Source organism: Phocoena phocoena, chromosome 1 (assembly GCF_963924675.1).
Source record: "Phocoena phocoena chromosome 1, mPhoPho1.1, whole genome shotgun sequence".
NCBI lineage: Eukaryota > Metazoa > Chordata > Mammalia > Artiodactyla > Phocoenidae > Phocoena > Phocoena phocoena.
The window spans coordinates 62,208,275-62,231,922 of NC_089219.1; the positions used below are offsets into that span (position 1 = coordinate 62,208,275).

The 23,648-nt window shown below is 35.8% G+C and overlaps 1 protein-coding gene across 1 annotated transcript in view; it reads right to left on the reverse strand.

Annotated features, from left to right (window-relative positions):
- Window positions 1-23,648, reverse strand: part of NEGR1 (neuronal growth regulator 1) — a 922,148-nt gene that overhangs the window by 368,991 nt on the left and 529,509 nt on the right. The window contains exon 3 of the mRNA XM_065879003.1: window positions 2,410-2,535. Within this exon, the coding sequence (XP_065735075.1) occupies window positions 2,410-2,535 (126 nt within the window). The remainder of the gene's footprint in view (window positions 1-2,409; window positions 2,536-23,648) is intronic.

Below are 23,648 nucleotides of genomic sequence, written 5' to 3' on the forward strand. Positions count from 1 at the left end.
AGTAAAGGACATAGGGTGTACTTTGCATTATTTCTGTAGCACTTTTTTTCTTACTTGGAGTATTTTTATTATTTTTTTAATTTTATTGATGTATAGCTGATTTACAATGTTGTGTTTAATACCTGCTGTACAACAAAGTGTCAGTTATACACATATGCATATATATATATTCTTTTACATGTTCTTTTTCATTATGGTTTATCACAGGATATTGAATATAGTTCTCTGTGCTATACAGTAGGACCTTGTTGCTCATCCATCCTATTATAATAGCTTACATCTGCTAATCCCAAACTTTTTAAATATAAATTTGAAATTAATTTCTACATATAGAATAGCAAATATAGAAAGGAAGAAATCGTCACTATAAGTAACTCTAAGGAAGCTCATATATTCAGAAACTTCTCAAGAAAGATATTTTGGGGAAAGTACGCTAAGTTGTTTGAACTAACAAGTGGAATGGCAACTTCAGTTGGTTCAGGCAATGTCTGTGATGTGGTTGAACTCACAACCTAACTTTTCTGTAGATAAGGGAGAAGCTCTGTGGAGCTACCTTCCTGTGACCATCCATTTATAAAAATATCAGCTATGTCTAGCTATTCATTAGATAATAGTTAATATTTATTCTAATTTTACTCATTTGCTCTGTATGGTAGGATCAGAAAAACAAATCTATGCACAGTTTAACTTATAAACCCAATCCTTCTCCTTTCAGTTTTATGATGCTATCCATTATCGTCATTCTAATAACTTCACTAACCAACATTCATGGTATTTAATTAAACTAAAATGTATCCAAGCACTTACAGAAAGAATATGCATAATAACAATCACTGCAAAGAAGGAGAGTTAAATCCAAATTATTAATCTTAAATTGTATGAAGATGGAGATTATGTGCTTCATTCTTACAAAAACTATATTTTCATATCAGATTTAAATCCCTGGAAAGATGATTAAGAATCAACCTTACATTTGCATATCACCTTATACTTTTTAATGCACATTTATGCTTATTATCTTTTTTGAGTCTCACAATAGCCAGGGATTTTTATCATTCGACTTTTAGAAAGTAGGAAACTAGCTGAGGGTAACTGAGGCTAAGAGATTTGCACTAGGATTTGCTGAACTGTTGAATAAGGAAGTTGAGATTGGAGCACATGTACTCTAACTGCTAGTCCTGGGTTTGCCTCACTTACACCCCATGGAGAGTCTTGCCACTAATTCAGTGCTCACATACTAGTTTTATGTTTCTGTAGCCACTCTAGAGAGTGAAATGTTGGCAGTCAAAAGCACACTCATGGTTCAGAAATATTACAGGGACCATAATGCATATTATGTAAGGGTATATTGCTGTTCTATTGATTTTTTTCTCACATTAATAGTAATACTAAGAGTATGATGTGAGTAAGTCTCATTAGTCCTACTGCATAAATGAGGAAACCAAAAGGCACTTAAGGATAAGTGATATTAAAGAAAGCATTAGCAGATAAAATAGATGTTCTAATTGTAATATTTTTATGCCTATATAAAATATGCCTTTTTGATTCCTTTAAAAGAGATTTCCTCATCCTAGCCTTGTTCAAGTTATTTCTACCCAAAATATAAATCAAATATTGTTTATCTGAAATGTGGTGGGATCTTATTCATTAAAAGTACCACTCTTACTTCATGGTACACTTAAAGTTATATAGTTCAAATATTTAGATTTTACACAAATTGATGACTCAGTTAGAGTTGTGGCTGTGAAAATAGACCTGTCTTGATGATGATTATCCCCAGCTTCCTAAAGTTGACAGTCTCTTTAGGAGGATGTGCCCTGTATCAGAAGCATCAGACACTGATAAACGTGTTATATACCTTAATTTCACCTAGCTATGTGATCTTGTACAAGTTACTAAACTCTTGGGTTTTTAGATCCCTCATCAGTTAAAATTTAATTCTAACTGCCAAATCCTTGATTCTGAACTGCAGTTTGAAATTAGACGCAACAAACTAATAATTTGTATAATTTTATTCTCCCCTGATTACCTCAGTAGTTCATGCTGGCCTATTAACATGTGAATGCCGATTGAATAAAAGCCTTACACATTTAAATGAAGATATTTCTCTTGTGATATTACCATTTGAACCTTTTGTCTATTGATTTGTGATTATCCAGTATACTTCAGGTGAAATAACCTTGCCTAGGAATCAAGAGACCTAAGTTCTACTCTGGTCTCTGACAGAAAATGTTCATTTAAGTTTTGTGAACTACATGCCTTTAGGTATAAAGAATAAGTATAAAAATATGCATCCTGACTACCTCATGAAAAAGATATAAAAAATTAGTTGACTCTTACATTCTGAACAAGTGAGGTTACAGGAAGATATTGAACAGCACGAGCAACACAGATACTTTTCTGCTTTACCTGATGGGGAGATGTGCCTCCAGGAAATGGAAGGCTCTGGTTTCCCAGTGGCCAAACAAGTCAGGGTGATATTGGTTCCTTCATTGATGGTCATATCACTTGAGATGTCATATATCTTCGGAGGAACTGAAATGGCAAAACATGCAGTGGTCAGAAAAAAATGTATAAAAGTCTGTTGAACTATATATGATTAACTCCATGATATATGCAATCAAACTATGGTGGTGAAATGTACTTATGGCCCATGGTCATCACCTAAAAGATAGATGCTCTAGATCCTCAGGATTACCCTAGAGTTTTTTTGTTTGGTTCTAATTTTCTCTAATATTTGGCTATGAAATATTTTAGGACAAATTAAATATTTAATAACAAAAAGCTTAAATAGTGCTTAAATGATCAATAAATATTGTTGTGAATACTTTGTACTACATAAACTAGAATATAGCCATCTGTCTGTTCCATCCATGTATCTTCACTATAATGATGGTTTTCCTGTTGAAATGATTAAAGAAAAATGGAAATCTGGAAGAAACTTAAACTAGCAGAACACTTATGCCTACATGGTGATTTAAGAGCTAAGTGAGGTAAAACATGTACAGAATTGGGATATAAGATTTCAGGGTCGCAAAGGCAATTTAGGTCTCAGTTTTCTAATCTGCCAAATAGTAGGGCTGGAATTTCTGAGCATTTATGTTCTAAGGAACACAAATTCTAAGGGCTGTGAAAGATGTGTTCAACATGAGTTTTCTTGTCAGTAATGGATGGAAATTTGTTGAAACAGGTCTCTTTATTTTGAGCTTTCTTAGAACCTTTGTTATGACCTTTGCTCTGTAAATCTACAAGAGTGAAAGGGGAAATATTGTGATGTGTTTTGTTTTTTCCTGATGTATTAGGCTATGGAAGATTTTATAACAGAGTATTTGATGAAAGTAATGAGCCTGGAAAAAACTTTGGGAATGTTGAATAGGAAAATACCTAAATTAACTTCCAGGATAAAAGTCTGTATTCTCTCAAATACCAAATGATCTCATTTAATCCTTATGCAGCATGGATATAAGTCCTGTGTCCTCTACAGGCTAGCTGTGTTACCTCAGCCTCAGGTCTTCATCTGCAAGCTGGAGATAATAATAGTACAAACCCCATATAGCTACTGTGAAGATTAATAAGTCAGCATATGTTAAAGGGTTTAGAAAAGTTCCTGGCATCATTGTTAGCTATCAATATTATTATTAGATGCCTTAAAACACATATTTGGTGTTTAACTTTAATTTCACTACTGCTCTTTTCCCATGCCTTAAAATTGCTCTCAGGAGTTCACCACTTTGATAGTATACACAGTGGGCCTGTGCCATAAGTTTTGGTTTCCTATATAAAAATATAGTATGTTGAAGTTTCAGGTCAAAGTTAAATAAATGGCAATTAGATACATTGATAACTATTATAAAAACATGCTTTTTTTTTTTTTTTTTTGGTACGCAGGCCTCTCACTGTTGTGGCCTCTCCCGTTGCGGAGCACGGGCTCCGGTCGCGCAGGCTCAGCGGCCATGGCTCACGGGCCCAGACGCTCCATGGCATGTGGGATCCTCCCGGACCGGGGCACGAACCTGTGTCCCCTGCATCAGCAGGCGGACTCTCAACCACTGAGCCACCAGGGAAGCCCAAAAACATGCTTTTTAAGTGGAATTTTTCTCATTTTTCCAGTCTTAGGGTTTCTTTCGGCAAGAGATATGTTTTCAGAGTTATTTTAAAAACCAGTAACTAAAATCTGTCATAAGGATAAATTAAATTACTCATACTTTGAATATCATCTTTTATTTTTTAATGGAACCAAAACTCTGCTACATGAAAATCTGGGATGATTTGATTACAAATATAAAGTATCCAATTATAAACAACTGGTGATATGATTGAGGAAACGGCTTATTCCTAAGTGATATACTGTTGTATCTGTTCCTAAATGACATACTTTAATTGACATTTAAGACATGTTATCATTAAACTCTTCATTGAGCTCTTCTCAGGCAAATAATAAAAAATTAAAACCATTCCAAATAGAAGAATCCTTTTAGCTTAACTGAAACAGAACAGAAATAAAAACTTTAAAATACCCTAGGAAGAAAGTAGAGAAAAATGTGCAAGACTTACTGGTGAATTGAAGATTTAATAAAAATAAACTTATAACATTAAAAATATATATATCATTTGGATATATGAATGTAGGTATTGGTGTGATATAGTAAACCATGAAATACATGTGTATATACAAACACATGTGTGTATATTTATGAGTGTGTGTATATATATATAAATATACAGATACATATATATCAATGTCTACTATTAAAAAAACAAAAAGTTATATGATACTTTCCTTCTTTATGTAGAAGATAGTATACAGACATCAGTCTAGTCTGGTTAGTTTTATTTTAAACATATAACTGATTCAACTTTGAGCAGAGGTGTATATATTTAAGAGAAATGATGGAGTGCCATAAGACCATGCATTCTAGCCTCTAAATTAAATTATTTTGTCAATTTTATCTGGCTTTAAAATAGTTTAGTTTCATCTTTACACATCTACTTATATTTAAAGTGGTAAACTAATATTAAGCACAATATTTGATTTCACAGAGAAATAGCCAAGTCCCTTAGCAATAAACTTAAGATTTAACATTTAACTATGGGAAATTCTGTGGTGGGGGAAGATTGTTGAATTCCAGGTGTGACATGTCAGTTCAGTGATTGCAACCACCTGCCGGGGCCTCATAATTCAGGATCTGCTACAGGAAAGAAACATCTGGAAAGAGGATGTTAGCAAGGGAAATCCCTCTGGCAAGGCACTTCTCCCCAGAATGCATCACCTGTTGGCAACAGATGTTGTCTGTAGAGAGGGCCAATGAAGTCCTTCACATGCAATGTATGTAGCTTGGGGAGGCAAAAACAGGTGTTGCTTTGCTGAATTGCATATCCAGTTCAAGACTTCAAAGTTTTACTGATTATTATGGAGGGAATAATTCTGGACTCACAGGAAATGCAAAAGTTTCAAAGCATAATCCTTGACCTCGAGGAACTTAAAATTAAAAGAGGGAGGCAGATTGGTAAGTAACTAAGAGAAGACAAATATTTTCCATAATTTCCTTTCTCATTTTACATGAGTAACACAGGTCTACTAGGTATGCCTTCTGGGTTCAAATCATCAGAGATTAATTTTGTGTTTGTTTCTTTTAGAACAAACCATGAAGGATAGTTTATCCACAAAATTATTCATTGTGGTGCTATTTATAATACAGAAGAACTATCAGTGACCTCGGTGTAAGAAAACAGAAATGGAGATATTGTTAGCTCTGCCTCCAGAATAAGGTGTGGTTTCAAGGAAGGGTTTGGGATGAATCTGGGGAACATTAGGCTAAGATATAAAGGAAAAGAAAAGTGATATTTCTACCGTGGGTTGCAGGAGCTTGGAGAATGGTAATGTCTCGAGTGTCTTAAGACCCTCCGTTCTGGATTACAGTTTGTGTATAAATGGTGCATGTGCACAGGTGGGAAGAACGCCACTGAACTTTCTAAATGACAAAGCATTTCTTATGGCATGTCCAATATTCTACGTGCTTGCATAGAAAAAAGAAAAATGAGGAGAGTTAAAATAACTTACTATTCTAGACATCTGTTTCTTTCTATATACCTTATATCAAACTCCTTCAACCATTTTATTTATAAATTTAACTTAAAAATCAATTGTTTAAAAAGAAGTATGTTCAGTCAATTCAATAATTTTTAAGTCACTAAATAACTCTATATTTTAATAAGTATTTAGGTTGCTGTGCATATTATTTAAGTATTTATGACCTAGAGCAGAGTAATAAAGGAATAAGTTATTCATCTAAATATACACTTGTTTAATTTGCAGGAAATAATTATTATAACATTAAAATTGTCATCATCATCATGAAACCATAAATAAAAACACTGAAAGGTAGAAGTTCTAGATTTCTCACTAAATCACAGAATAACTTTTTTCTAATAGGACCCTAACTGGGGATACACACAACTTTACATCTGTGTTAATAATGAACTGTTGCTTATCACCAGTTAGAGACATTGAAGAACATTGGAAACTTTCTAAGCAATAGGGTTGGGAGTGGATTTAAAGTCTGTGTCGGAGGGAAATTTTCTTTTTAATTCCCACATACATTTAAAGGAGTCACTCTTGTACCTTCAAATTCATCACCTTTTTTGAATTTAATCAATTATTCACTGGACTCAATTTCAACTACTGTTTACCATCCTGTTCTCAACTCCTATTGATGCCATGGTGAGGGGCGGGAAATGATGCATATTTAGATGCATTTATAGATTTAGATTCATTTAAGGTAATTCAAATCTCTTGATGGTTTCACTTTCATCAAAAAGTATGCAATCTGACTTGCCCCAACTGCCTTCTCCTTTTGGAACCATCTATCACGGTGTCTTCAGGCAGGATGGAGCATTCTTAGTAAGAAAAATCTTAGAATACATATCCAAACAAAATACTAACGATTTCCACACAACCAGCCATTTGGGATTATTCCCTACCGTTTGCACTGTGATGGGCAATTGAGTCTGTGAGTGTCCTCATGGTTACTTTCTTTTTTTACTTGTACATAATTTCTGAACTGTATAAATAAAATAAGATTTTGTTTGTTTAATGAGCAGCCTTCACATATTTAACTTAAATTTCTTCCAACAACTCATCCTGTAGTGTGGAACATGACTATTAAAAATGTGAGCAGTCAACATAAGGGTGACAAATATGTACAACACAGGAATCATATGAGCACACTCTTTTATTTTATATGAAAAGTCTGTTCAGGGACTGCAGCCAGGATGCTGGTGTGAGGAAGTCAGAGACAAGGAGCCTGGCGTCCTTGGACTCCAGCCCTGATTTGTAGCAGAGTGGCAGCTGGTGGAAAATATTTTTTTAAAAAGTCTGTGTAGATGATAATAAATAAAATAGAGTTCACACCTATATGAAGTTGCATGAGATGTGAGGTAGTGCCACACGTAACAATGAAAATCTTTAGAGGATGTATTTGATGGCTATCTTAACTGTAAATAAATGCAAGACATGGACTATTTTGATCTGGGCAGTTTCATTGGTTTACTAGAATCAATTAAATGCCCCATCAAGTTCTTAAGTTGTAAGAGTCTGTGAAAGACCACAGTACATACATGTCCATTTGGAGGGCTTCTTTAGGCTGCAAGAGCTAAAAGGTAGATGGATTATGTATTTAAGTTGGTCCACAAATACTCACAGATTGTTAAAAAACATCAGTTGAGTACTTATTATAACCACAATATTCTGGGCACAAAAATCACCTGCTTCCATAGCCAGGGTATAAAAATCACAGCAGTGATTTATAAGCAGGTGTACTACGTGTCTTCCCACTCAGTCTCTGAAGCCATAGGCTCATTACTAAAAACCTTTAAAGGTTTTAATGAATCTAATTGAATTATGCATACACTGGGTCATATGCATAATTCACTGGGTCAAACAAAAAATAAAAATAAAAGCGATTCCATCTCTTTGTGTCCTGTTTGACTCACCTCTCCCATAGTGACTTTCTCCACCTCTAAAGCTTACCAAAAGAAGGAACATTGAAATGTGAATTTCTGAGGGAATGTTAAAGGGTTAAATTTCATCTGAAAGCATTGTGTCACTGATGACTTTGAACATCTTCAAGCAAGATAGATTTTTCTGGGTGTGTGTCTTGTTGAAATAACCATTTACACCCCACAACACGTTGTTCCTTCTCACTCCCCCTCCTCTGGTATCGATAGTTTCTTCTTTATAGTATTCTTTGCAATCTGTCATTTGTATTTATTTCTTTACTTGCTTATTGCCTGTCTTCTCTTCATGCAATTTAAGTAAAGGTCTTGGGTCGGAACCTTGTTTACCTTATTCAACAGCCTATTATAAGTACCTAGAAAAAGAGCCTGACACATATGTGATATTCAACAATATTTGTTTTATTTTTTTATGTGCTGAGCTAATATTTCTTTGGCTTCATAATGATGATTTCCCATAGAATTTCATACCACTGCAAGGATGATATAATATAAATTCTGAGAATATAGTGAAAATGTAATTAAAGTGCCAAGTGTCCTATGTGATGTTTTTCAAGGATTCTCCCAGATTGGGGATTCACTATTTCTCTTAACTTATTTAAAAGCATGACATTTCCGTACTGCATTGCCTACTATAGTTTTTGCCATGCAAACCTAGAGAAATAATTGAACAATAATCATAAATTTATTTTCAACAGAATGAGCTGTCACATCCTAGGCAGGACTGTGTATTTTGGTTAGAGTTTTTTTGTTTGTTTGTTTGTTTGTTTACTTGAGAAGCTATGTAAATTAAGGGTCAAAAGTATTTGACTTGAATAATGTGTATATATTATTTCTGCTTTTTTTTTTCCCTCTCCATAGACTTGGAGTCTGGGTTAGTTCGAATAGCCTATATCTTTGAAGATTTTCCAAACTGCTTGAGTCAACAAGCTAAACACAACTATAAATCTTCAGAGAATTGGCTTTTTTTGAACTCCCATATCTTGTAATGGCTGGCAATATCAAAAGAACAGTCTTTCCTTAGGCTGGCACTTCCCTTTTCAGTCTTGGCCAGCCCCCAGAAAGTGAAAGCAAATCTTCGTTACATAACAAATCTCCTGGAAAAGGTGCTGTTCTCAAACTGAGAGAAGAAATTGTTTCATGATTTTTTTTCCTAAACTGGCTTGCTGATGGGTGCTTGATGGCTTCCTGGCCTGCATCTAACTAGCAACATTGTTTTCTCCAACTCAGAGACTATAAACTGACTTTTTATAGTTTATGACATTTCAGAGATTTCTATGGTTTCTCCCCTCATCCCATCACTGATAGGAGGAAAAAATAGCTAAGTGTGACTTGTAAATGTAAACTTGCCAGATTTGTAAATTACCTACTGATGGAAAATGTCAGAACTGCTTTGGGGGGCAAAGAAAGTATTTGAAAAAAAAAATGTATCTTTCAGACTTCAGTTCAAACTTTGAATCATGTTGCTTAACTTAGTGTTTTTCCTTTTTCATAAGATCTATGTATAAATTGTTCTCAGTCTACTATGTCCTTCAGGGGGTCAGCTATATACACTGGAAGAACAAGCAGTGACCTATTTTAATCCATCCATCCATCCATTCATTCAACAAATATTTACTGAGAAACCAACTTGATTTAGGGAGACCAATCTTAAGGAGTCCATGTCTAGAGTTAGAAAAGAGTTAGAAAAACCTAACACTATTAATTATGATATGGAATCATAAATCCTACAAAGTAGATTCTGTACAGCAAGGTGTTTTGGGAACACAGAGTAGTAAATCTAACTCTGCCTATGGAGTCAGAATTGGAGGGGATACTGATCTTAGATAAGGCTTTATGAAACAGATGACATTTGAGTGGAATTTGATGGTTAAAAACAGTAGTTTCTTATACCCAGATAATCATCAGGATGATCTGGTAAGTTTTTTTAGAATCCTGGGGTAGAGAGGGCACAACTCAGGGGATCCTAGACCAGTAGGTTTGGAATGAGTTCCAAAATCTACAGATTTTGGTAACATTTACAGGACACCAGAAAGTCTTCTGCATAAACTTCCCTCTCCTATTTATTTAAAAACTCCACTCTAGTTAGAGAGCCCTCCTTCAAAGCCTCAGAGCAGTTATTTGCCCGCAAGGGCTTAATATTAAAGTGTAACTATCCCTATAAGAGATGAGACCTTAATAGCTTGCACTCAGTAGAAAGGTGCTATAAGCAACTTTTCCCCACTGTGTTATTTTCCCTTGGGAAAATCTAGAATTGGTTCATGTAGCAGGGGTCAATTCAATCAGTGATGGAGAGAAGAAAGTGAGTATCTGAGAATGATAAACCCCACAGGATATAGAGTTATGGAAAAAATCAAAGTTGAAAATGACTTCCTTCTCTCTCTCCTTTCTCTCCATCTTTGCTTGACTACCTAATACATGGATTATACATCAAATAGGATGAAAGAAAGCAAGTAATCCCTAAATTTTAAGACAGATTTCTTACTGAGGAAAGGCCTAGGTGTTCGCTAGGTAGATTTTCAGTGTCAAATATATATAAATACACACACATATGTAAATACACATGTATGTACATATGTTATATTAAGAAGGCTTACCATACATGATAATTTAATGCGAAAAAAAGAATAAAGAAAGGTCACTGGTTTAGAAAGGACAAGTTTTGGAGGCTTAATATTTATTTAATGATTTAAAAATTTTTGGTTGAAGGCAAGTTCCTCACCTGCAGAATAAACAGTTTTAAAACAGAAATACAGCATTGTTATACAAGAGTTTCAATATTTTAGACTGTAAAGATTTTTATTTTTGCTTCATTTTTGCTGGAGGATCAAGAGCTGGCCTCTACACATGAATGTTTACACACCAGAGTTCAAAACCCTGCTGTACCTCAGGCTAGCTTCAGCTTCATTTACTTGGATGGTTCAAAGATATAAAATACTGCTTAAAAAATAAATAAATAAATAAAATAAAATACTGCTTAAAATCAGGACCATAATAACAGCTACCCCCTCAGGCAGCAGCAGCAGCAGCAGCAGCAGGAAGGCTAGGACACACTTACAGCAGTGTTGTATATCACAGGGAATCTACAATGCCTTTGTAATTCATCCCCAGTAGAAAATAGTTGCAAAATACATAGGAAGAACACCACAACTGAAATGCCTTAGAGCACACAAATTTAGGTATCCATACCTAGTGAGGCAGATTTCTTAAGAAACCAACTCTATTATCTTTAAAACCTTCAGTGATGATCACATTTTATTAGGAATTAATAATGAGCTTTTTCCTGGAAACAATTCAGCAGTATACTTTAAGAACTTTAAAAAAATCCAACCCAGTGAGCCAATGATTTCCCTTCCAGGAATTTATCTTAAGGAAAGCAGGTACCTCCTTCCAGTATAGTCACTATTCCCACAAACCTGGTGGCCAACTCCACTGTTCTGTTTGAAAATGTGCCAGCAAATGCCCTCTGGAATGGCTCGGGTGAACTTTTCTTGCCTCATCTTTGGCAGTGAACTATTCTCTACATAAATCAGAGGAAACAGCCCAGCTGTGTCATGCTAGAACCCAGCTGCCTTCTTTGCAAATATTTCCCAGAGCTAAGAGCTTGCTTTAGCATTTTTTGAAACACAAGAGAGTCCAATGTCTACCTTTGGACTCATAGAGTTATATTGAAACACCTGGCTCCAGATTTCTTTCTTTTTTTTTTTTGCCACGGGCTCTAGGCGCACAGGCTTCAGTAGTTGTGGCTCACAGGCTCTAGAGTGCAGGCTCAGTAGTTGTGGCACCCGGGCCCAGTTGCTCTGCAGCACGTGGGATCCTCCCAGACCAGGGCTCGAGCCTATGTCCCCTGCATTGGCAGGCGGATTCTCAACCACTGCACCACCAGGGAAGCCCCAGATTTCTTGAGGTAAGCCTCTTCCGGTTCAATAGGAGTTCTTTTTGTGAGGCTCAGGTTTCCATAAATGTGTTTTAGTACGTTTTTATATCTAAAGCCTGCTATGCTGCTTTCTGCATTTGCAGAGAAGATGTGTCATGTCAGTGCAATCAGAAAAAATAATGGTTTCTCTGAAGTACTCTGGTTTCTTTGTTATTTGTACATAATATGTATTTTCCTAATTATAAAGGTAGTACACACTTATTGAAAAGAATGTGGAAAATATATAAAGAATGAGGAAGACAAACTCCAAACCACCTATTAGGTTGAAATACCTAAAGTCGCCTTTTGGTAGGTCAAAACAAATGTGCATGTGTACACTGGAGAGCACCAGTCTAAAGACTGACAATTTCCATTTAGAAATGAAAATCCAGGTTTGCCAGATTTTTAGATATGAACTATTCTATTATTTTGTACCATACAAATTCATCAAAATATCTGTGGATTTACCTTAGCACCAACTCAAATGGCACCATTCTGGGATTTAGAAAAATTTGCAGCTTACTGAAGACATGTGATCATCACAGCTGGAAAATTGTCATAATGTAGAAATCTACATGGTCTATGAAAATAAACAGTGCCTGTAGGTCTATGTGTGTGCAAAATCCTCACCATCCACTGCAAGCCCTTTGTAGTCTGAATGCAGTCATGGAGTCACAACTTGCTATCTATGCCCTGCACTCTGGCAAGCCCTCAGCCTGTTCATTTGCCTTGAAAGACCCATTTTTACATTACATTGCTTGGTTTCTCATAAAAGCTGTGCATTATCACACTAATGTGTGGTTGCTCACCTGTCATGGAATAAGCATGATGACATCTCCAGAGTGATCAGAGTTCTGCCTTAGGAAATATTCTGAGAACAGGTTTTATTCAGAAATTTAAATAATAATATTATGATTCACATTAATATTTTGTTCCCCCACAAATTCTACATTTTTAAATCGTTGTGTTTCTTTATCTGCTTTTCTCAAAGAGAATGCTTTATTTATGCTTAAAATGTAACAACCAAATGTTATTGTGCAATTATATACCCAGATATCTCAGTGCAGTCCTATGGTTACATGCACAGATTCTCTCTAAAATTGGGTTAAAAGGTAATTTGCCATTTGCTGGCCCCTATATCATTAGTTATAGTGGCCAAAGTGCATTCTCTTATAATTCAATATCAAAGAAATTGCTTTTATGGCATTAACTATATTATATTCAAAATTGTATAAATTATTGAAATGCTATGCCTACTGCCAAGATATAAGACAGTTCACATGGAAAAAGTTCCATTTTAAATTATTCATTGGAAAAATGTCAGTCTCTTGCCAGAAATTGTTTTATACTGGGGCTAGTTTTTGGGACTTACATTTAAATATGAATCACAAGAACTCTGGAAATTTCAGATACTCATAATTCTCTTGGCTCTGAATAATTTGTTCATTTAACTTGTTCATTTCCATCAAGTGGATTAAATATTATAAATTTTCTTGTATCTAGGTGCTATTCTAATGAGCATTTTCAGTAGTAGGCAAAGTCTTCATAGGTAATTCCTTGTAAGTCATGATAAAATAATATCAAAAATTCATATAAAAGTACTGAAATTTGCTGACTTACATTCAGTATTTTTGAATAGAACATAGAAACTGTATAACCAGTGAGTTATATGTGTTATATATACATATGCACATATATAAATTATATGTATGTGTACATACATGAGTATATACATGTATGTATATTTGTCATATAGTTGATATATATTATATTGGATTGTGTGTATTTTGTAACATAATTATGTGTCATTGTTAATAATAGAATATGGTAGTAACGGGGCAAATCTAATTATAAGACATGTAATTATGTTAACAAAATACACATACACAAACATATGCACACATATCCAATCTATGTATATTTTTCCTGAACATTTCTGGAGAACTCATATGAATCAAGGAACTATTTTATATAGATCTCTGAGTATTTTACAAGATCATACTTAGTACATAGTAAGTGCTCAGAAGGTCTTGAATAAGGATGTTTTTTATCAGTTCTAAATGTTCCTTATTTGAAGAGTTAGTTTTTAACACCCTCATTAAAAAGTCATTCTCCCTCATATTAATTACAACATTCTGAGGAACAAAGATATTTAACTACTTTTCCCTTTTGAATTAAAAAACATTGGGGGTAAATTACTCCCTGGAGTATTAAGTAAGAAACGTTGATTTATTTTAGTTTCTCCGAGGTATTAGGTGTGTTACATATCTGCACATCCCAGTTGAAAGTATTGTGGATTTTTATTTGGATTTTCTAGATAACATATTATATTGTTAAGAACTTGAAAATGTGGTTAAGGCTGAAAAGTGTATTCTCTTGGGCATGTGTGTTCTGTAACTACCTCTCCTACCTGCTAGTCTTTCTTGTTTTGAACACTGCAGTCTCATCACTTGGAAAAAAATAAGCCAAATCCTCTCGTTTTTCTGCCGGTTGGAAAACTCAATCTACCCACTAAGCATTAGCTCTATTATTCTATATTTTTTCCTATACCTTTCATAACTATTTATTCTTTTTTCACAGCTACTACTATAATGGAAGGGCAGAAAGCTTATCTAAATTTTTGGTTGAAGATTGAGATAAATGAAGGGCAAGTGTTAGCCATATCAAAATGATGAAATTAACCTTTTTGGTATGTTAACTAGCTTAATTGATAAAGGGAATTCTATGAACATATTGAGTGTATATAGATCTCAAGAGTCATTTGACAGTTGTTAATGATAGTTTACACAATAGAATGGAGAAATGTGGACAAGGAACCCACACAGCCAGGAAGAATACTGTTTGCCCCTACAACCAGTGTTTGTGGGTAGATTCATGTAAGTATGAAGGGAGAATGTTAGAGGAAGACCATGAGGAGCTGGGTCTGGTTCTCTCCTTTCCTCAATTTTAAACGTCTTGGATGAAGCTCTTGGAGACATGCTTATTGATAAAACCATATCAGGGGTCATGTTTTCAGTTATAGTCACTACAATTTAAGAGTGACACACTGGTATGTTATTTTACAATGAGAGGTCAGTCAGAATAGTAAAGTGTCCAGACACAATAACATGTAAAGACACAGCTGAAGGAGCTAGGAATGTTTACATAAGGGTAAGGAATGGAAAGGAGGAAGATTTTTGAATAGACTTGTGGATTTATTATAGTTTGTTCTTGTGGACAGAATAATGGTAGATTTCAGGTCATTATAGTGAAATATCCTAAACAAGAATGTCCTCACAATGAAATAGATTATTTATGAGAATATAAACTCCCTGTCATCAAAAGATTCTCAGGGAAATATGGAAGACAAGTAGGATTAGACAAGGGATTACTATCAATATATTTGGGTGAGTGCTTGGGTCAAATACGCTGATAGGGATTTTCAACTTTTATGTTCTTTGACTGTCACAAATCCAAGTAAAATACCATGAACATGCTAAAGGGCCTGGGCAAATGGTATTTATGGCTCCTCTGAGTGCTTAAAACATAATAAGACAAAATAAGTTCTTGCTGAATTCTAGGAATGCAAAGAATAGTTGAATAATATCTTTGTAGGAAAAAAAAAAGAGACTATTCTCTGATATCTGAAAACTCTGTTGACCAATTTTATATTTGCCTTTCCACCATAATATGAATAGAACATCATGTGGTTTTTACCTAAGCAAAATTTTTGTGAGTTTGTGTGCATTATAGCAGTCACAGTGTATGCATCCAGATCAGTGTGTTAGTATAAACAGATGGAAATATGCTTCTCAGCTGATGAGTAACGTTAAGAGCCCTTCTCATCTTGTTTCACCAAACACCTAAACCCACACACTTTCTGCCCTGGTTTCTCTCTTTTTTTTTTTTTTTTCCATATTTATCTCTGAATTGTTTTTAATTTCCAGAAATGGGATGACCACCTGCCTTTCAAACATACTACAAAACCAGCAGTGATTATGGTTGATTTTTGCTAGTCAGTTATTTTATAGAAGAAAACATGTACCAAATGCCAGCAGAGTCACCAGCTGATGAGAAGATTTATTATGTATATAACATTGTGCTTTTGGTAGGAGTCAGCAGAATTGTGTTATGACTGTACTACCAAACTGTTTCTATCAGGCTGAGAGCTGTAACATTCAAATGGTACCTTAAGGAACCGAGCTGTGTGCTTACTACTGAACACTACTTTTTTAAAAAGGAGGATTAAACAAAATTTATAAGAGAAAAAGCTAACTTTTGCAGTTAAGATATATAATTTGTTCCTTTCTGGGGGTAGCAAGGCTGCTACTTGATCAACAAACATGTCCTCTTCTTGGCATACGACTACATTCTGTTTCCCAGAATCCTTTGTAATTGTTTATAACTGAATTTTAAGCAGTGGAATGTGAGCAGACATGATGTGTGCTATTTGGCTTGGCCCCCCCAAAATTCCCATGGGTGATCCTCCATGCAATTTCCCCCTACACAGCTTGATGCACGTAGCCTTGGAATTTGGAAATCACATATTGAAGTTGACAGAAATACAGTATAGAGGAGAACGAGTTTTTAGAGAATGTAGTCTGCCTATAAGGAAAAATTTATTTGGTGGTCATATTAGTAACAGATAAAAAATATGTCCAGACAGTTTTGTAAAAGAGATCGACCAATATCTAAGGAACTCTAATCTCTACGTTTTATAACACACTCAAAAGAAGATTAAAGAAACAAAATGTATGAAAATAATTGTTTTCTTATAAGCCTCTTCCTGAAAATAAAAGGAAGAAAACACCACCAATTTATTTTATGAAGTTGATATAATGTGATATTAAATATGGACACAAACTATACAAGAAATGTAATTTCACTTATGAACCCAGAACATTTTAAATTATAATATTGAATCCAGAAATGTATATGTAAAAAATGTATGCCTTATTCCAAGACTGAGGATACTGTTCAACAATTTCAGACAGACTGAAAGAGAATTATATAAGATTATGTCAATTGGGATAGACAACAAATTATATAAGAAAAAAACTATAATTTATAACAAAAAAGTTACAAACTAGGAATAGAAATTTTCTTGTACAATGTGACTAAAAGGATCTACCAAAAATTCACAATGATCATTATCTTTAATTGTGAAGTGTTATAGACATGTTTCATTAAAAGTGAAGTATGGCAAAGAAACCCACTTGTACTGCTTCTAATTTACATTATACTGGAGTTCCTACCCAGTTCAGTAAGATTAGGAAATAAATTAAAAGTGTAGGTATTGGAAACAAAGGTCCAAAAGAGTCATTGACCATACATAATGTAATTCTCTTTGTAGAATATTCAAAAGAAGTTACATACTATTTAAATTGATGAAATTGATAAGAATTCAGCTAGACTACAAAAAAAGGTGTTAATTCTTCCTACAATAAATCTACAAATTTGATACAATTATATGAAAACTTCTACTTTTAATCACAGAATTCAATAAGATTAATCTAGTATTAATATTGAAGGGTAACAGATAAAAAATAACCAAGACAACCCTGATTAAGAAAAAAAAGAAAGAAACTTATTCTATCATACTCTCAAGACAAATTATGAAATGCTGGCAGAAAGATACCAACCAGAAAGAAACTAATAGAAACAAAATATACAACATGCACAGAACACACACAGAAGTTTTGAATATGATGATGAAATATAACAAATCAGGGAAAAATAACATACCATACAATCAATGGTGCTAGGACAATGGCTACATTCAAAAAAAGATAGGGGGTCCAGGGCCGCAGATACACCAGAAATACATCTACACGTGGAACAACTCCTACAGAACACCTACTGAATGCTGGCAGAAGACCTCAGACCTCCCAAAGGGCAAGAAACCCCCCATGTACCTCAGTAGGGCAAAAGAAAAAATAATAAATAGAGACAAAAGGATAGGGATGGGACCTGCACCAGTGGGAGGGAGCGGTGGAGGAAAGGTTTCCACACACTAGGAAGCCCCTTCATGGGTGGAGACTGTGGGTGGCGGAGGGAGGAAGCTTCGGAGCTGCAGAGGAGAGCAAAGCAACAGGGGTGCGGAGGGCAAAGTGGAGAGATTCCCGCACAGAGGATCAGGGCCGACTGGCACTCACCAGCCCGAGAGGCTTATCTGCTCATCCGCCAGGGTGGGTGGGGCTGGGAGCTGAGAATTGGGCTTTGGTCAGAGCGCTGGGAGAGGACTGGGGTTGGCGGCATGAACACAGCCTGCAGGGGGTTAGTGCGCCACGGCTAGCCAGAACGGAGTCTGGGGAAATGTCTGGACCTGCCGAAGAGGCAAGAGACTTTTTCTTCCCTTTGTTTCCTGGTGTGCGAGGAGAGGGGATTAAGAGCACTGCTTAAAGGAGCTCCAGAGACGGGCGCAAGCCATGGCTAAAAGTGTGGATGCCAGAGACGGGCATGAGACAATAAGGCTGCTGCTGCCACCACCAAGAAGCCTGTGTGCGAGCACAAGTCACTATGCACATCCCCGTTCCGGGGAGCCTGTGCAGCCTGCCACTGCCAGGGTCCCAGGATCCAGGGACAACTCCCCCGGGAGAACGCACAGTACGCCTCAGGCTGGTGCAAAGTCCCGCCGGCCTCTACCTCCGCAGGCTCTCCCCACACTCTGTGCCCCTCCCTCCCCCTGGCCTGAGTGACCCAGAGCCCCCGAATCAGCGGCTCCTTTAATCCCATCCTGTCTGAGCGAAGAACAGACGCCCTCCAGTGATCTACACACAGAGGTGAGGCCAAATCCAAAGCTGAGCCCCTGGGAGCTGTGAGAACAAAGAAGAGAAAGGGAAATCTCTCCCAGCAGCCTCAGAAGCAGCGGGTTAAAGCTCCACAATCAACTTGATGTACCCTGCATCTGTGGAATACATGAATAGACAACTAATCATCCCAAATTAAGGAGGTAGACTTTGAGAGCGAGATTTATGATTTTTTCCCCTTTTCCCCTTTTTGTGAGTGTGTATGTGTATGCTTCTGTGTGAGATTTTGTCTGTATAGCTTTGCTTCCACCATTTGTCCTAGGGTTCTATTCATCCATTTTATTATTTTTTATTATTTTTTTTAAATTTTTACCTTTTCTCTTAAGAATAATTTTTATTTTAATAACTTTATTATATTTTATCTTACTTTATTTTACTTTATCTTATTTCCTTCTTTTTTTCTTTCTTCCCTTCTTCCATCTTCCCTCCCTCCCTCCCTCCTTTCTTTCTTTCTTTCTACTTCTACTAATACTTTCGTTCTACTTTTTCTCCCTTTTATTCTGAGCCATGTGGACGAAAGGCTCTTGGTGCTGCAGCCAGGAGTCAGTGCTGTGCCTTTGACGTGGGAGACACAACTTCAGGACACTGGTCCACAAGAGACCTCCCAGCTCCAAATAATTTCAAATAGCAAAAATCTCCCAGAGATCTCTATCTCAATGCCAGCACCCAGCTTCACTCAACGACCAGCAAGCTACAGTGCTGGACATCCTATGCCAAACAACTAGCAAGACAGGAACACAATTCCACCCATTAGCAGAGAGGCTGCTTAAAATCATAATAGGTCCACAGACACCCCAAAACACACCACCAGACATGGATCTGTCCACCAGAAAGACAAGATCCAGCCTCATCCACCAGAACACAGGCACTAGTCCCCTCCACCAGGAAGCCTACACAACCCACTGAACCAACTTTAGCCACTGGGGACAGACACCAAAAACAACGGGAAATATGAACCTGCAGCCTGCAAAAAGGAGACCCCAAACACAGTAAGATAAGCAAAATGAGAAGAAAGAAAAACACACAGCAGATGAAGGAGCAAGATAAAAACCCAGCAGACCTAAAAAATGAAGAAGAAATAGGCAGTCTACCTGAAAAAGAATTCAGAATAATGATAGTAAAAATGATCCAAAATCTTGGAAATAGAATAGACAAAATGCAAGAAACGTGTAACAAGGACCTAGAAGAACTAAAGAGGAAACAAACAACGATGAACAACACAATAAATGAAATTAAAAATACACTAGATGGGATCAATAGCAGAATAACTGAGGCAGAAGAACGGATAAGTGACCTGGAAGATAAAATAGTGGAAATAACTACTGCAGAGTAGAACAAAGAGAAAAGAATGAAAAGAACTGAGGATGGTCTCAGAGACCTCTGGGACAACATTAAATGCACTAACATTCGAATTATAGGGGTTCCAGAAGAAGAAGAGAAAAAGAAAGAGACTGAGAAAATATTTGAAGAGATTATAGTTGAAAACTTCCCTAATATGGGAAAGGAAATAGTAAATCAAGTCCAGGAAGCACAGAGTCCCATACAGGATAAATCCAAGGAGAAATATGCCAAGAAACATATTAATCAAACTGGCAAAAATTAACTACAAAGAAAACATATTAAAAGCAGCAAGGGGAAAACAACAAATAACACACAAGGGAATCCCCATAAAGGTTAACAGTTGATCTTTCAGCAGAAACTCTGCAAGCCAGAAGGGACTGGCAGGACATATTTAAAGTGATGAAGGAGAAAAACCTGCAACCAAGATTACTCTATCCAGCAAGGATTTCATTCAGATTTGATAGAGAAATTAAAACCTTTACAGACAAGCAAAAGCTGAGAGAGCTCAGCACCACCAAACCAGCTTTACAACAACTGCTAAAGGGACTTCTCCAGGCAAGAAACACAAGAGAAGAAAAAGACCTACAATAACGAACAAAAAACAATTAAGAAAATGGCAATAGGAACATACATATCAATAATTACCTTAAATGTAAATGGACTAACTGCTCCCACCAAAAGACACAAATTGGCTGAATGGATACAAAAACAAGACCCACATATTTGCTGTCTACAAGAGATCCACTTCAGACCTAAAGACACATACAGACTGAAAGCAAGAGGATGGGAAAAGATATTTCATGCAAATGGAAACCAAAAGAAAGCTGGAGTAGCAATTCTCATATGAAACAAAATAGACTTTAAAATAGACTATTAGAAGAGACAAAGAAGGACACTATATAATGATCAAGGGATCAATCCAAGAAGAAGATATAACTATTGTAAATATTTATGCACCCAACAAAGGAGCACCACAATACATAAGGCAAATACTAACAGCCATAAAAGGGGAAATCAACAGTAACACATTCAGAGTAGGGGACTTTAACACCGCACTTTCACCAAAATGCTCATCATCCAAAATGAAAATAAATAAGGAAACATAAGCTTTAAATGATACATTAAACAAGATGGACTTAATTGATATTTATAGTACATTCCATCCAAAAACAACAGAATGCACATTTTTATCAAGTGCCCATGGAACATTCTCCAGGACAGATCATATCTTTGGTCACAAATCAAGCCTTGGTAAATTTTAAAAAATTGAAATTGTATCAAGTATCTTTTGTGACCACAAGGCTATGAGACTAGATATCAATTACAGGAAAATATCTGTAAAAAATACAAACACATGGAGGCTAAACAATACACTACTTAATAATGAAGTGATCACTGAAGAAATCAAAAAATATGTAGAAACAAATGACAATGGAGACACGACGACCCAAAACCTATGGGATGAAGCAAAAGCAGTTCTAAGACGGAAGTTTATAGCAATACAATCCTACCTTAAGAAACAGGAAACATATCGAATAAGCAACCTAACCTTGCTCCTAAAGCAATTAGAGAAAGAAGAACAAAAAAACCCCAAAGTTAGCAGAAGTATACAAATCATAAAAATCAGATCAGAAATAAAGGAAAAATAAATGAAGGAAATGATAGCAAAGATCAACAAAACTAAAAGCTGGTTCTCTGAGAAGATAAACAAAAATGATAAACCATTATCCAGACTCATCAAGAAAAAAAAGGAGAAGACTCAAATCAATAGAATTAGAAATGAAAAAGGAGAAGTAACAACTGACACTGCAGAAATACAAAAGATCATGGGAGATTACTAGAAGCAACTCTATGCCAATAAAATGGACAACCTGGAAGACATGGACAAATTCTTAGAAATGCACAACGTGTCAAGACTGAATCAGGAAGAAATAGAAAATATGAACAGACCAATCACAAGCACTGAAATTGAAACTGTGATGAAAAATCTTCCAACAAACAAAAGCCCAGGACCAGATGGCTTCACAGGTGAATTCTATCAAACTTTTAGAGAAGAGCTAACACCTATCCTTCTCAAACGCTTCCAAAATATAGCAGAGGGAGGAACACTCCCAAACTCATTTTACGAGGCCACCATCACCCTGATACCAAAACCAGACAAGGATGTCACAAAGAAAGAAAACTACAGGCCAATATCACTGATGAGCATAGATGCAAAAATCCTCAACAAAATACTAGCAAACAGAATCCAACAGCACATTAAAAGGATCATACACCATGATCAAGTGGTGTTTATTCCAGGAATGCAAGGATTTTTCAATATACACAAATCAATCAACATGACACACCATATTAACAAATTGAAGGAGAAGAAACATATGATCATCTCAATAGATGCAGAGAAAGCTTTCAACAAAATTCAACACCCATTTATGATGAAAGCCCTGCAGAAAGTAGGCATAGAGGGAACTTTACTCAAGATAATAAAGGCCATATATGGCAAACCCACAGACAACATCATCCTCAATGGTGAAAAACTGAAAACATTTCCACTAAGATCAGGAAGAAGACAAGGTTGCCCACTCTCACCACTATTATTCAACATAGTTTTAGGAAGTATTTGCCACAGTAATCAGAGAAGAAAAAGAAATAAAAGGAATCCAAATTGGAAAAGAAGAAGTAAAGCTGTCACTGTTTACAGATGACATGATACTATACATAGAGAATCTTAAAGATGCTACCAGAAAACTACTAGAGCTAATCAATGAATTTGGTAAAATGGCAAGATACAAAATTAATGCACAGAAACCTCTGACATTTCTATACACTAATGATGAAAAATCTGAAAGTGAAATCAATAAAACACTCCCATTTACCACTGCAACAAAAAGAATAAAATATCTAGGAATAAACCTACCTAAGGAGACAAAAGACCTGTATGCAGAAAATTATAAGACATTGATGAAAGAAAGTAAAGATGATACAAATAGATGGAGAGATATACCATGTTCTTAGATTGGAAGAATCAACATTGTGAAAATGACTCTACTATACAAAACCATCTACAGATTCAATGCAATCCCTAGCAAACTACCACTGGCATTTTTCACAGAACTAGAACAAATAATTTCACAATTTGTATGGAAAAACAAAAGACCCCGAATAGCCAAAGCAATCTTGAGAACACAAAACGGAGCTGGAGGAATCAGGATCCCTGACTTCAGACTATACTACAAAGCTACACTAATCAAGACAGTATGGTACTGGCACAAAACCAGAAAGATAGATCAATGGAACAGGATAGAAAGCCCAGAGATGAACCCACACACATATGGTCACCTTATCTTTGATAAAGGAGGCAGGAATGTACAGTGGAGAAAGGACAGCCTCTTCAATAAGTGGTGCTGGGAAAACTTGACAGGTACATGTAAAAGTATGAGATTAGATCACTCCTTAAAACCATACACAAAAATAAGCTCAAAATGGATTAAAGACCTAAATGTAAAGCCAGAAACTATCAAACTCTTAGAGGAAAACTTAGGCAGGACACTCTATGACCTAAATCACCACAAGATCCTTTTTGACCCACC